General features: G+C 46.1%; 1 protein-coding gene and 1 long non-coding RNA gene across 3 annotated transcripts; one reads left to right on the plus strand and one right to left on the minus strand.

The window, feature by feature from the left end:
• Window positions 1-1,169: 1,169 nt before the first annotated feature.
• On the minus strand, window positions 1,170-3,723 carry HMGB2 (high mobility group box 2). The gene is made up of 5 exons (XM_077815475.1): window positions 3,569-3,723; window positions 2,884-3,054; window positions 2,479-2,624; window positions 2,217-2,391; window positions 1,170-1,715 (listed from the first exon to the last, which is right to left on the minus strand). Exons 2-5 carry the CDS (start codon window positions 3,031-3,033, stop codon window positions 1,554-1,556), a joined length of 633 nt encoding a protein of 210 aa, XP_077671601.1. The 5' UTR covers window positions 3,034-3,054; window positions 3,569-3,723; the 3' UTR covers window positions 1,170-1,553.
• A 12-nt stretch (window positions 3,724-3,735) lies between these two features.
• LOC144264110 (uncharacterized) lies at window positions 3,736-9,934 on the plus strand. Of its 2 annotated transcripts, none has more exons than XR_013345951.1 (3): window positions 3,736-3,950; window positions 5,587-5,700; window positions 8,339-9,934. It is a non-coding gene; the product is annotated as an uncharacterized LOC144264110 (long non-coding RNA). The 2 variants fall into 2 exon arrangements; XR_013345950.1 differs by lacking the exon at window positions 3,736-3,950 and adding an exon at window positions 4,835-5,091.
• Window positions 9,935-15,632: the final 5,698 nt, after the last annotated feature.

The raw sequence follows: 15,632 nt of genomic DNA on the forward strand, positions 1-15,632 counted from the left end.
AAGTCTGAAGCCCAAGCCCCACCACCCAGACCTAAGGTTACATGCCCTCCCGCCTGTGGCTTGGTCTTTGGTCCTCCTCCTGGGGTTGTGTAGTAATTTTTGTTAGGAGGCCCCGAGGCAATAAAGTTTGAGAACTACTGACCTAGTGCATAGGGTCACCCACAAGCCTCTTCCATTCTGAACTTGAGAAATAAGACCCTAAAAACATGGATATTCAAGCATGTGCTTTAAAAGTTTCTGAGCCTATGCAGACAGACAGCAGAATCAAGGACCTGATTATTTAAAGCAGAGTCCCTTTGTTTGAATCAGTGTAATAGCTCCCAGTATCATCAAAATTACTTTGTAAAGTCCCCTTTTGTTAAGGGGAAGGGATCAGCTCACCAGTAAAGCACCAGTATAGTTAAACTATATAAGTGAAAACATAGTGGTAGAATAAGATGGTTTAACATGTACAGAAAAAAAATTGTAAGGTAAAGCTGTTATCATTGTACCTATTGGCAGCTACAGAACATCTTTAGACAAAGCTTTAGGACCCCACCTCAATCTTTCCTTTTAAAGGTGGCAGTGTAGCTGGGGTGTGCAACATCAACATACCACCACTCCTATGCTAGCAGAATTCACTGATAATGTAATTTAATGGTATCAGTTAAGGAGGAACTATTTCACTCAAAGTGATTAAAGAAAATTGTTAATCTTCATTAACAAGGAAGTGTATTCACAACTTTAAGGCTATGTCTTCACCACAAAAAGGTTTTTATCGTCTTTAAAAAAAACAATTCTTTCGGCAGCAAAGACAGCCTTTGGAAACAAAATATTTACCAACCTCCATTCAGGGATTTTACTTTGCTAAAGTTGTTAACTTATAACTAGAAACAGAACAGGGAAGCCAGTTTCAAGCAAGCAACGATGTAAAATGTAATCAACTCACATGAGAAAAATCTGAATCCCAGTCCTTCCACTTACTAGCATCTCAGAAGTATCCAGAAGCACTATTTAGAATCAGGGCCCCATTATTATGATGCATTTAGATTAGGGCAGTCCTACCCCAAAAAGAGCTTACAAGTAAAGGAAGTTTAAAGTGTTAAATTATAAATACCTAAGTGTGTCCATTTATTGCTTTATGATCTTAAAGTATTTAGAAGATGCTCCAAGGCAGTAACAGCAGAAAATAATGTACATCATTTTATTACAAAATTGTTAAAAAAGTAATACAATGCAATATTCTACAAAATATAAGATCAGCTATTTTGCTACTTCCTATGTTTTACTCTGCTAAAAACATCAGACTATCAGTCACTGAATTTTAAAGAAACCATTAAATATGCAGAAACATTCCACAACATCCGTTTTTTGTTTTTAAGAACCTAACTGTAGCGGCCCTCAGCTACTACTTACATTAAAAAATATAGGTCTCCCTACAAAGAATCACATTACCTATACACAATTCTGTACAATTTTTTTTTATACTGAAGCTAACAATGAGCTGCACTTGAGTTCACATTCTTAGCAAAATATTGGACTTCGAGCACAAATCTTTACAGCAGGACATCCATTTACTCTTCATCTTCATCCTCCTCCTCTTCGTCTTCCTCCTCCTCTTCATCCTCCTCATCTTCATCCTCTTCAGGTTCTGCCTTCTTCTTGGATCCTGTGGGCCTACCAGGACCTTTCTTTCCTGCATCACTCTTGCCCTTGGCACGGTATGCTGCAACATCCTGAAAGAATGATGCCATTAAGTTTCAAGGAATAATTACGTCCCTCTAAATCCCGAGACTAACGTTAATTTAACGTTTGTGATATACTGAACTGTACAATATATGCATTAGATGCTTTAAGAGCAAGGGTCTCAACCTGGCACTTAAGACCCTCCCCCCCAAGGAATCCCCAGATCAGATTTCAGGGGCTTATAGCCTTCCTGCTTTTTCTGTCTATTTTAAGATGCAATTTTGGTAAAGAGCAGACTGAGAACCCCTGCAATATCCAGTCTGAATATTTTTACATTTTTGTGTTTCCCTACACAGTAAGGCCTTATCTAAACCATTTCTAGAGAAACTGAATGTTCCTCCGTTTTCTGTCACAGTGTGTTGTCTATTCAGGATTGTGAGCTAGCAATGCTTTTTTCCCCTTCTGTCAAGCATAAAGCATGCCAGCAGTATTTCATTTATAACTGCTCGAACTCTGAACCACATATACATTCTTGGATGTTTTCATTGTACCTTTTCATATTTCTCCTTTAGTTTTGCTGCCTTCTGTTCAAATGGCTGCTTATCTTTGGCTGACTGCTCAGACCACATTTCACCTAGTTTTTTTGCAGTATCCCCAATAGACAAGCCAGGATGGTCACTTTTGATCTTTGGACGATGTTCAGAACAAAAGAGAAAGAACGCAGATCTGATCAGGGAGAAAGAAAGAAAGAAAAAGGTGTCACACTGACCAAAACTGAAAATACACTTTTCATTTCCGGATGAAGACACTTACGGGGGCCTTTTAGGAGCATTGGGATCCTTTTTCTTTCCCTTCTTCTCGCCTTTAGGAGGAATATAATTTTTCATCTCTCTGTCATAACGAGCTTTATCTCCTTTCGCCAGATCTTCAAACTTTGATTTTTCTTTTGCAGACATTGTCTGCAGACACATTGCAAAAAGAGGCGTTAGATCAGCTAAAAGGCCTGGTGACTCATTAACAGCTAACAGCAGCTGCACCCGAGGATCCTTTTCTTTCCCATAAACCCATGAAACAGGCTGACGAGGCGGTGGGGGAGGGGAGTCACGATTCCCAGACACGAGACCCCGCACCGTTCTCCACTGAGCTAGCAGGGAAGCCCCGCCCGCCCCGAGGTGCGGCCTGGCCGGTGGGCGGGCGCGGGCCCGGGCCCTCTCTCACCTTCCATCTCTCCGAGCACTTCCGGGAAAACTCAGCGAAGTTGACCGAGGAGTCCGGGTGCTTCTTCTTGTGCTCCTCGCGGCAGGTCTGCACGAAGTACGCGTACGAGGACATCTTGCCCCGCGGCTTGTTGGGGTCGCCTTTGCCCATGGCGGAAGCGGTCACGGGGCCCTTGGGGAGGAGACGCGGAGTGAGGGGAAAAGGACGGCGGCGCTTGCCGGGCGGGGCTGCGGCTGAGGCCACTCCCGCCGATCCCCTAGCGGCGGCTTCCCGCCTCACCATCCCCCGGGCCCGGGCCCGGCCCCTCCCTCTCCCGAGGAGCCAAGCGGCCTCCGGCTCTGAGTAAACTTCCACGGGGCGGGGCGGCCTCCCCGGGACCAACAGGCGCCTCCACCCCACCCCCACCAGCGGCCCCGCCGAAGCTACAAACCCCCCTCCCGAAATGCCACCGCCCCCCCCACACCTCGCGCCCCAATCCGCGGGCGCGGCCCTGCCGACCTGGAGAGCCAAGAAGCCCCCCTAAAACCACCGCCCCCCGCGGGGGACCAAGCACCCAGTGCGCCCAGGAGCCGCCGCGCCGCACCCCACGGCTAGTCCCGTCCCGTCCCGACTCCCACTGGCACCGTCACCAGCACGGAGCGGTGCGGACGCTCCTCAGGGCAGGCTGCAGTTGTTGGGGCCTTGCCTGGTGCGGTGAGAGGCGGCGGCTGCGGGGTGTCGGGCTCTGGTGCTGGGATCTGCTCCGTCTGCCCCAGCCAAATGGTTTCTCTCCAACGCACTTACAGCCTCTTGTTTTCCACAGTCCTACCCGGCACAGCAACTTGACCCACAGCACCTTCGGGCCCGCCTACTGCGTCATTCGATTGGCTGACACACCCTTTCGAACCGCACACGGTCACGCCCCTAGGCTTGTGAGTACAATGGATTGGGTCCTAGCTCTCTTTACGTCATCCCAAGAGCAGCGCATAAGTTAGGTCGAGCCTCAGGGGTTCGTTGGCTCCTGTACTCGTTGGAACCGGTTAGGGAGAGGACGAGGGCGGGACTAAGATCGACGGCGCCGATTGGAGGTGAGCAACAGTTTAAAAAACCGCGGGGATGTCCACGATTGGCTGCAATGGAATACCCGAGCTGCGATTGGACAAAGCGGGGTGGAGTAGCGTGGTTTAAAAATACAAAGGGAGGGGGAGGGATATGAAGTGAGAAAAACAAGAGACGCCTGAAAAAGGTGCGGGTGGTGGACAGGATTGGCAGTCTGAAAAGAGAGATGGCTGTGGCTTGAGGAAAGGGGACAGGCGGGCGGGTTTATTAGTAAACTTCTTATTTACAGCCTACAGGCCGTTAAAAACAACGGGGTTTGTGGACACACACCACGCTCGTATGGGTAACATAGGCCGGCATTAGGGGGCTGCTGTCGGTCGTGAATGTGTGGAACCTGGAGCGGCTCCTGCGGACTATTACTCCCAGCAGGCCTTGCTCCGTCTCTAAGGCGGCAGCTCGGTGCAAGGTGGAGTAAAGCATGCTGGGAGTTGTAGGCCTCTATTGAGCGAATTTACTCAGCAGTTCGCTCCTGTGTTGAGGCGTCCGCGTCCCCTAGGAGGGTCGGGGATTTCTTTCCCAACCAAGCGTTGTTGAGGCTGAGAGGCGCGGGGAACAGGCTTGGTTTTTGTAAACTGGAAAATCCAAGATCTCTGTACCCTCCCCCCGATATTTTTCTCTGATTGGCTTTGCCGCCCCCCGCCCCCTGTTGAAGGAAAAGGGCTTTTCCCAGTGCCTGGCTACTGCTTTCCCGGCTCCCTTCTCCCCCCAGCGTTTCACACTACGCAGGGGATCGATGGGGACAGATTTCAATGGCGGGTGTGTGTGGCCCTCCCTCGAGGGAGGGCCAGAGATTTGAAGAGTGGCCGAGGGTTGGTGTGAGTCGGGGGGTATAGCTGAAGGGGAGGATTGGGGATGCAGGAAGAGCAGGCTCAAGGGCTTGGTCGGGAGCGAGGAGCTGCAAGGCTGCTTGTCAAGCTTAGGCAGTTTGATTCGGGGTAAACTGCGGAGAACTGTGGAAACGGCTCAGTGGAATGCACGCAGCAGACATCCCCACCCCCCCCAGAGCGAGAGTGACTGTAAACACTGCCTTAAACAGCCGCTCCAAGAGCCCTCCTGCCTGCCCTCCTCCCCAGAGCATGTGTGTGAGAGCTGGCAGCAGCAGGGCCAGAGGTGGGTTATGTTTTGCTGATCCAACGAACAACGTGTGGCAAATAGCAAAACCATGTTTTAACTTTCACTTCTACGCCGCCTCCTCAAACCATCACAACAAGTCCCCTTTCACTATCTTCATTGTTAAATGAAGCTGAAAGCGGGACGCGCTTAGCTTTGTTCTGTAGCACGGGTTAGCGTTTACAGCTCAGAGGGAGGGTGCAGTTCATGCTTTGGGGCAGGAGGAAGGTTAACGGCTATTGTTGGGTGGTGGGGATGTCTGATAACCGCACCTTCTTCCTGCTCCTACTTTCAAGGTAGTTGATTGGGGTTATAACGCCCAGGAGCTCTGGATCAGTAATTATGGCTTCCCAGGCTTTCTGAATTGTATAGGTCTGGTCCATACAGTGAGTCCCCCTCATCAGCTAGTCCTTAAAGGTAGCATGGGTGATGTTTGTGCGTGCTGCTTTCAAGCTTTGCTTTATGAAGTGTTTCCTTCTTACTGCGCTTTCCCAGCTCTTCTCCTGTGACAGCTGAACTTCTTCCTGTGGAAACAGAGCCTAGAACTTGTGTAGCTAGGAAGTTTTGACCTGCCTAGTTCCTCTCATTTGGAGCAAGCCTCTTTTCTTGGTAAGTGAGACAGTTTTTACAAACCCTTCCTTTAGGAATGTAGGACACGTTTTTACAATGCATATTTCAATGATGAATTTGCACTCTCACACTTTTTTTTTTTTTAATCCTCATATAAACTATCAGTCTTCAGTCTATGATTGAAGAGGCTGGGAGGTTTCCCCTTTCATCTCTTGTACAAGGATAAAAGGAGCCAGTTTCAACAAAGAGTGGTCATCTGTTTTTTATGTTGTAGTTTTCCTGTAGAGAGAGCTGTAGTTAAAAGCCTAGAGACCGTATTCAGTAACAGTAAATCTGTCCTGTCTACAAACTGTTAACTTTTACAGTTAGTACTTATCAAAGCAACATGTTACACCGGGGAGTGAATTTGGCCCTCAGAGTTTAGGTGCTAAAACTTGTACATGCTTTTATTTCTTTCTGTTCTCCTCTTCCTACTCTAGATCTATTTTTCTTTTGATATTATCTTAGTCTGTTTTGTTGTCACTAAGGCCTGGTCTACAATACAAAGTACAGTCGATGTAAGCTGCCTTGCATCAACCTAGGTGTGGGGGTGTGTGTGGGTACACTTAGACCTGGTACACCCTAAAGAGTTATGTCGATGTAAGGCAACTTACAATACAATATTTTCTCCTGCTGATGTAGCTAGGTCAACATAGTGGCATTGCAGACACTGCATTGCTTATGTTAGTTTAACTGGCCTCCAGGAGCTGTCCCACAATTCCCATTATGACCGCTCAGATCACCATTTTGAACTCTGCTGCCCAAAGCAGTTATTCTGGTGCGGAACTGCTGATATGTTGCTTTTACAAGGGGCTGCATGCTATCCTCTGCAAATTTACTTCTTGCTATGATCTCAGAATGATATGCTCTCCCTTTTCCCCTGTGCTTTGCATTTTGCAACCCCTTCCCAAGACACCCACAGTGGGATAGCTACCCATGGTGCACTGCTCTCTGTGTTAATATAAGCTGCTAATATGGACACACTCTGCTGATGCAAGGAGCATAGTGTGGACGTGGACAATCAACTTAGTTACTGTGGTGGCAGTATGACGACTTAAATTGACTTAATTTTGTAGTGTAGAGATGTTCATAGATTTGTCTCCCACCAATGTAAGTGCCTTGTTATGGCAATGCAGTAACACCATGGTTGATGTACTGAGGTCAACACAGTGCATGTGTAGACACTACATTACCTATGCTACCCTAACAGTTCTCAAGCAGCTTTCCCACAATGCCCAGCGCTGACCGCTATGGGATCAAGGACACCAGAACATCACACTCCACCACTTATAAAACTGAATTTTTGAAATTCCTTTTCTTCATTGCCCGGCTTGGAGAACTATGTGTGTACACCATTGTTGTATGTAAATACCCAGCTGACCATGCTGGCTGTATGCTCCAGATGCTCCGGTCTGGAGTAAACAGGAGATATTGGATCTCCTGGGCCTATGGGGAGAAGAGGCTGTGAAGGCACAGCTATGGACCAGCCATAGAAATGTCGACATTTCCTGCATTCCCTGTATAATCTGCTTATAGAAGATAAGGGGTATCGGTAGCAGTGCCGCATGAAAGCAAAGGAACTATAGCAGGCATACCAAAAGGCCAGGGAGGCCAACAGTCGATCTAGTGCTAAGCTGCAGACCTGCCACTTTTAAAAAGAGCTGCATGCCATACTTTCTGGAGACCCACTGCCACCCTACAGATCTCCATGAATACCTCTGAGGCGCTCGAGAGACAGAACCCTGCTGTAAAGAGCGATGGTGAGGAGAATGAGGAAGATGCGAAATGCCTCTGGGGGTCCACCTGTGTTGCAATCCAGGACCTGTTTGAGACTCCACGGCCGTCCAGTCAGTCCTGGCAGTTGAGAAAGGGCAAGCCTGATGCAGGGGAAGAAACCCTGGGTCAAGCACATACATGTGTCCCCCATTACAGTGATGTACTGATGGCACTCACAACTTAGCAGGACACAGCTATCGACTTTTCATTAATTTACTTGTACAAGAAGAGGTAGCGGTACACCAAAACTCAATGTAGTATTCCAGAAGTGGTCTCACCAGTGTCAAATACAGGAGTAATATAACTGTTCATTCCCCTGTAGTTAGCTGGGGACCATGTGGAGCAGTTTACGTATACAAGGATGGCCCTTGAATCCTCCTGAGAGATCTTGATAAAACTTCCATGAAGGTACTCTGCAATCCTCTCCCAAAGGTTTCTAGGGATGGCAGCCCTATTTCTTCCTCTGCGGCAGGATACTTTTGCATGCAGTTTGGCAATAATTTTGACAGTCGCCATTGCAGTAAACAGGCTAGCAGCATATGGGCCATGGTGGCTCTGGGATGGCAGTAGCAGCTGTGCTCTCTCTGCCTTTGTCACCCTCAGGAGTGAGATACCAGCTAAAATCACCGGCTGTGGATAGTGCTGTATGCTCATAGTTTCATGCAAATGAGCAATTCCCTAGCCTGTGGCAGGACATATTTACCATGGATGGTGCTGTGCACAATCACTCCAAAGCACAAGTGTCAATAAGCATGTCTTGTTTAAAACTTATGGGGAGCAAGGGAAGGGAATTCTGACACTTAACTTTCACTTCCTGTTGTGGCCATACTGATAACGGTATCTCTCTGTGTTTTGTCTGTAGCTTGCCGCCATTGTGGGCTTAAGGGGTTCCCCCTCCATACCCACGCAACACCTGAGCCAGAGAAAGAAGAGGACTTGGGATGATGTGTTCAGCAAGATCCTGCAAGCCAGTGCTGCATTGTACGTTGAGAAGAAGGCCTAGAGTGTGAATATTTCAGTGTGTAAGAAGAAGAAAAGAGCAGACAGGAGAGAGTCCCAGCACAATAAGGAGAGGAAGTTGCATGAGGACATAATGGGGCTTCTCTGGCAGCTATCATAGATGCTGCACACTCTGTTAAACCCGTAGGTCGTCAAAGCATGCCATCACCTCTCTTTGTAGTTCCTGGAGAACTCAGTTTTACCACTTCCCTACATCCTCTCCCCATAACATTCTATGTGGCAGCGGGGGCCGCATCTTTTTTCTTACCACTCCACACCAGGGGAGAGTAAGGACAATCACAGCTTCACATACCATGACCTTGAGAGCCACGGTTGCTGTATGTGTAACCAAAATGGATATGAATGTTCTTTCCCCCTTGTTAAGTTCTGTCCATTAATTTATTAAGTTTTTAATGTATTTGCTCTTAAATTTAACTGATTTTTTTGCACTAGTTTTGTTAAATAAAACTATACTTTGGGGGGGGAAATTCCTTTATTAATTCCCACTATGTGCTGCAGAAGTCTAGCAGTACTGAAAGCATTCACTCACTTGTTACTCTACAGTGTGACACAACTCATAGGATCAGTGACAAACGCAGTGCAATAATTATGTAAAACAAACACCACAAAATCAATAGGTGCAGTGATAGTAGTATATTCAGAGATGTACACCAGGCACCACACGATTCCAAACAGGTCCCAAAACTGCAAGGTCAAGTGGAGCACAGTCCACTACAGCACATTACTGTAGTTCACCGATAAAGTGCTTTCTCAAGGCCTCCCTCAGCAGCATTGAACTCTTCTAATGGCTCTTGGGTCGGGCTACTCTCACTCAACAGCCAGCCGCTCTACTTCTGCCACCATGGTAACTTTTGCCTCATAGATATTATGTAGAACATGGGAGGCAGTTATAACCATGGGTATATTTTTCTCACAGAGTCCAGTCATGTGAGTAAACAACTTTCAATCTATCAAAAGCATATTCAGTTGTCATTCGGCACCTGCCAAGCCAGAAGTTGACTCTTTCCTTGGTGCTGTCAAGCTGACCAGGGTATGGCTTCATGAGCCAGGTAGCAAAGGGCAGGCTGGGTTCCTTAGATCACTATTGGCATTATTGCCAATGGTAACTGGGTTGGAAAAGTCCCTGCTTTAAGCTTTCTGAACAGTCCTGTGTTCTTAAAGATATATGCATCATGTTCCTTTTCTGACCAGCCACTGTGGATGTTGATGAAGCATTCCCAGTGATCCACCAATGCTTTCATAACTGTAGAGTAGCCCTTCCTGTTGAAGTACTCTGGGGTAAGGTGGGCTGGTGCCAAAATACAGATATGCATTACCATCTATCACTCCACCACAGTTCGGGAATCCCATTGCTGGAAATCCATCCAGTACGTTCTGCACATTGCTGAGTGTCACAGCCTTGCAGAACAAGAGACAATTATTAGCCTTACATGCTTGAATGACAGTGAGCTGTAGCTCACAAAAGCTTATGCTCAAATAAATTTGTTAGTCTCTAAGGTGCCACAAGTCTTCCTTTTCTTTTTGTGGATACAGACTAACACGGCTGCTACTCTGAAACCTGTCATTATGCAAGGCACTGAATTTAGCCGTGTGGCGTGGAAATCTATCAACTTCATGAAAAAACTCGTACAGATATAGACTGACATCATCTTCCTTTCCAAATGCAAACAGATGGACATCATACCAAAAGGACTGAAGGTAAAAAAGCCATTACAATCTACATACCACACAGCCTATGCTGACAACTTGTGCCACACACTCAAAGAAACTGCGGAACCACCTGATCAACATCCTATCCAGCAAACAGGGAAAGATTAAGAATGGGCTCTCAAAACTGGATACTCTCATAAAAAACCAACCTTCCACACAAATTTCCTCGGGGCTGGACTTTACAAAAACTAGACAAGCCATTTACAACACACACTTTGCTTCTCTACAAAAGAAAAAGGACACTAAACTATCTAAACTACTACATGCCACAAGGGGCCACAACAGTGGTTCCCTTAACCCACCCAGCAATATTGTTAATCTATCCAACTATGCTCTTAGTCTGGCAGAAGAATCTGTCCTATCTCGGGGCCTCTCCTTCTGCAGACCCCTTTACCCCCACAAACATGATATACTTCTGTGGTCACCTAGAATCCTATTTTCGACGTCTCCGACTCAAGGAATATTTCCAGTGCACCTCTGAACAACATACTAACCCACAGAGACCTTCCTACCAAGACTTCTACATAGAGTGCTTTTGCTGAGGTGCACAGGCTGAAATTGTGGAAAGGCAGCATCACTTGCCCCATAACCTCAGCCGTGCAGAACACAATGCCATCCACAGCCTCAGAAACAACTCTGACATCATAATCAAAAAGGCTGACAAAGGAGGTGCTGTCATCATCATGAATAGGTCGGAATATGAACAAGAGGCTGCTAGGCAGCTCTCCAGCACCACTTTCTACAAGCCATTACCCTCTGATCCCACTGAGGGTTACCAAAAGAAACTACAGCATTTGCTCAAGAAACTCCCTGAAAAAGCACAAGCACAAATCCGCACAGACACACCCCTGGAACCCCAACCTGGGGTATTCTGTCTGCTACCCAAGATCCATAAACCTGTAAATCCTGGGCGCCCCATCATCTCAGGCATTGGCACTCTGACAGCAGGATTGTCTGGCTATGTAGACTCACTCCTCAGGCCCTACGCTACCAGCACTCCCAGCTATCTTTGAGACACCACTGACTTCCTGAGGAAACTACAATCCACCGGTGACCTTCCTGAAAACACCATCCTAGCCACTATGGATGTAGAAGCCCTCTACACCAACATTCCACACAAAGATGGACTACAAGCCTTCAGGAACAGTATCCCCGATAATATCATGGCAAACCTAGTGGCTGAACTTTGTGACTTTGTCCTCACCCATAACTATTTCACATTTGGGGACAATGTATACCTTCAAATCAGTGGCACTGCTATGGGTACCCGCATGTGTTATACCAATAAAATAAAAACCAGCAGGATCTTATTAAAGGGGAAAAGGCAAAATGCTACATTTATTGTGAATACAGAAAGAATCATAGTAAGCAGTTAGTTATAGCTATAACATTCCATTCAATTTCATATTTATTCACACATTCATTCATACACACACACACACACAGGTTCTGCAAGGTTGTTATAGTTACCAGCCTTAGAGTTGCTCATGTCAAGTCACTGACCAGGTGGCCTGGACATGAGGAGGGAGCAGGGCCTTGTCAGATGCTCATCTGATGCTCCTGGAAGTTGGTTTGAAGAATCAGACCCCAAAGTTCTCATTTTCTAGAGTCCATTTTTATAGGAATTTTTTCCTATGCCAGTCTGTGGCTTCATCATGCTGTTGCTAAATCAGTCAGCAGATGGTACATTCCTGATGGCTCCGTGCTGCCAGATGTTATCTGGTTCTTTGGTTCTCCCATTCTTGAGGCTGTTGGGTGGATTCCAGTCTGCCCTCCGGGGGTCCTCTGGTTATTTCCACTTGACGCCTTCTTTAGCCGATGGACACTGGATTCTTAGGCTGGCACCTCCCTGATCATTCAGTTATTATCCACACCAAGCATCCATCCACATACATCCTCTATCTCTATTTTAATCACAATTGTTAACAAAGCGAGATGAATACAACAAAAGGGCGGGGAGTCTCTGGGTGCTGTTTCTGTTGTTACAGAGTATTGCTTTGAGTCTTTCTCTGTGTGAGGAGTAGTTGTTACAAAGAATTGCTTTGAGAACAGACTCTGTCTTAGAATGTACTAACACAATTAGCAGCTTGCAAGTTTCACATAGAGAGGGAGAGAAACAGTACCAAAAACCAAGAGACCTCTTAATTAGTAATACCCTGGAATTTAACCTATGGGGAATCAAACTCATTTGTGATTTTAATACAGAAGTTCTTTAATGTGATCCAACACATGGCCCCACAGTATGCCAACATTTTTATGGCTGACTTAGAACAACGCTTCCTCAGCTCTCGTCCCCTAATGCCTCTACTCTACTTGCGCTATATTGATGACATCTTCATCATTTGGACCCATGGAAAAGAAACCCTTGAGGAATTCCACCATGATTTCAACAATTTCCATCCCACCATCAACCTCAGCCTGGACCAGTCCACATAAGAGATCCACTTCCTGGACACTACGGTGCTAATAAGTGATGGTCACATAAACACCACCCTATACCGGAAACCTACTGACCTCTATGCCTACCTACATGCCTCCAGCTTTCATCCAGACCACACCACACGATCCATTGTCTACAGCCAAGCTCTACAATACAACCACATTTGCTCCAACCCCTCGGACAGAGACAAACACCTACAAGAGCTCTATCAAGCATTCTTACAACTACAGTACCCACCTGCTGAAGTGAAGAAACAGATTGTCAGAGCCAGAAGAGTACCCAGAAGTTACCTACTACAGGACAGGCCCAACAGAGAAAATAACAGAACTCCACTAGCCATCACCTTCAGCCCCCAACTAAAACCCCTCCAACGCATCATCAAGGATCTACAACCTATCCTGAAGGATGACCCATCACTCTCACAGATCTTGGGAGACGGCCAGTCCTTGCTTACAGACAGCCTCCCAACCTGAAGCAAATACTCACCAGCAGCCACACACCACACAACAGAACCACTAACCTAGGAACCTATCCTTGCAACAAAGCCTGTTGCCAACTGTGTCCACATATCTATTCAGGGGACACCATCATAGGACCTAATCACATCAACCACACTATCAGAGGCTCGTTCACCTGCACATCTACCAATGTGATATGTGCCAGCAATGCCCCTCTGCCATATACATTGGCCAAACTGGACAGTCTTTACGTAAAAGAATAAATGGACACAAATCAGACGTCAAGAATTATAACATTCAAAAACCTGTCGGAGAACGCTTCAATCTCTTCGGTCACTCGATTACAGACCTAAAACTGGCAATTCTTCAACAAAAAAACTTCCAAAACAGACTCCAACGAGAGACTGCAGAATTGGAATTAATTTGCAAACTGGATACAATTAACTTAGGCTTGAATAGAGACTGGGAGTGGATGGGCCATTACACAAAGTAAAACTATTTCCCCATGTTTATTCCTCCCACCCCCACCCCCCGCTGTTCCTCAGATGTTCTTGTCAACTGTTGGAAATGGCCCACCTTGATTATCACTACAAAAGGTGTCCATTCTCCCCCCCCCCCGCTCTCCTGCTGGTAATAGCTCACCTTACCTGATCACTCTGGTTACAGTGTGTATGGTAACACCCATTGTTTCATGTTCTCTGTGTATATAAATCTCCCCACTGTATTTTCCACTGAATGCATCCAATGAAGTGAGCTGTAGCTCACGAAAGCTTATGCTCAAATAAATTTGTTAGGCTCCAAGGTGCCACAAGTCCTCCTTTTCTTTTAATGGCTCCTACTGTGGATTTTCCAATTCCAAAATGATTTCCCACTGTCTGGTAACAATCCAGCTTTGCAAGTTTCCACAGTGCAATGGCCACCTGTTTCTTCGCTTTCGGTGCAGCATTTTGGTGTCCCTGTGCTGGCTTGGTTGAATTCGATCCACAGACCAAGGAATGTGGCCTTTTATGTCCAGAAGATCTGTAGCCACTGCTCATAGTCCCAAATCTGCATTACAATGCAATCCCACTAGTCAGTGTTCATTTCTCAGGCCCAGAAGTGGCACTCCACCAGCTACAGTTGCTCCGTGAATGTCCCCAACAGCCTTGAATTGGTTTTTGTTATGTCCCTCCACAATCTGTCCTTCATGAAACTGTCATGTTCCCTACTGATTTGGCTTGTTTTACAGCTCTGCAAATACTGGATGATTGTGTATCCTGTGCTTGCAAGGCTCATGGCAATAGTGCAGAGCTGGACAGGTTTCATGCTTCTGTCTGAGATGGTGGACAGCAAAGAGGGTCACGTAGGTTCATGGGATTTTTTTTTTTAAATGGTGCAAAAATTATGGGATATGGCTGATGATACAGGATGGAGAAAGTTACACACTGAGAACTTGACTCCTTCCTCCCTGTTACCTGTGCATGACTTGTTTCTCCCCACTATGAATTGCCAAAACTTCCCAAAAGACAGTGCACTGGACGATGGCGAGTTGTACACTGGGATACCTACCCAGAGTGCTTTCCCTGTGCATTGACACAGACACTTCTGGTGACCAGGTGCAACACCAACACAAGGAACCAAGTGTGCCTATGCTATACAAGCAATATGCTAACTGCAGAGGCATAACTTGCAGTGTCCAAAGTTTGTCATGTAGACATGGCTTTAAAGCATTTTATAGACTAGGAAAAAAGATTTTTTTTTCAATTGAGTTTGCACAATCAAGCTATCTTAGCTAAATTGAAAACGCAGCTTACCACCAATGTAGACAGTTTAACACCTTTAGCTCAATTTTAGCAGGTTAAGTTATAACAGGCAAGTTCCTAGGTGATAACTCAACATGGACAAGATCTTAAACTGTTTGCAATTAATTTGGAATTTAAACTATGGGGAATCAAACTCATTTGTGATTTTAATACAGAAGTTTACAATGCAGTTTTCAGTTGAGTTAAGCTACCCTGACGTTTTTTCATAGCCTAGACAAGGCCTGCTGTCAGTGGCAAATGGTACGTGTATAATATGGGCCGGTGTTCTACAAGTTTTCACACAGAGATCATTCAATGTACCTCAGTCCTGATTTCCCACAACCCTCCTCTTCATTCCTGCCCAGACATTTGCAAGCACACAAAAGACATATCCGTCAAGGAGTATGCTGCCTAGTCCTTCAACTTCACTTTGGCCCTATACCAAGGGCTTGTCTACACAGAGACATTTACTGGCAGATCTATATGGTGAACTCCCCACATGGACACTTTTTCAGGATTCAGAGTGCTTTTTTTAAGTTTAGTTTGAGATACTTCCAAACAGATGTAAGTTGAACTGAAAAAAGGGACCCTAGATCCCAACAGTGTCCACAGAGAGAGTTATACTGGCTTATTATTATTTGGATTACCATAACGCCTAGGAGCACTAATCATGGATCCAGTCCCCATTATGTGAGGTGCTGTACAAACACAAAACAAAAAGACAGTCACTGTCCTAATTACCATCTC

Source organism: Eretmochelys imbricata, chromosome 4, assembly GCF_965152235.1.
Source record: "Eretmochelys imbricata isolate rEreImb1 chromosome 4, rEreImb1.hap1, whole genome shotgun sequence".
Taxonomy (NCBI): Eukaryota; Metazoa; Chordata; order Testudines; family Cheloniidae; genus Eretmochelys; species Eretmochelys imbricata.

Excerpts from the sequence above, each read along its gene's own strand:
- HMGB2 (XM_077815475.1), bottom strand. The coding sequence starts at position 3,033 with ATGGGCAAAGGCGACCCCAACAAGCCGCGGGGCAAGATGTCCTCGTAC. Across the intron at positions 2,625-2,883 it reads AGTGCTCGGAGAGATGGAAG|ACAATGTCTGCAAAAGAAAA; the intron begins GTGAGAGAGGGC and ends ATGTGTCTGCAG. Across the intron at positions 2,392-2,478 it reads AATGCTCCTAAAAGGCCCCC|ATCTGCGTTCTTTCTCTTTT; the intron begins GTAAGTGTCTTC and ends CTCCCTGATCAG.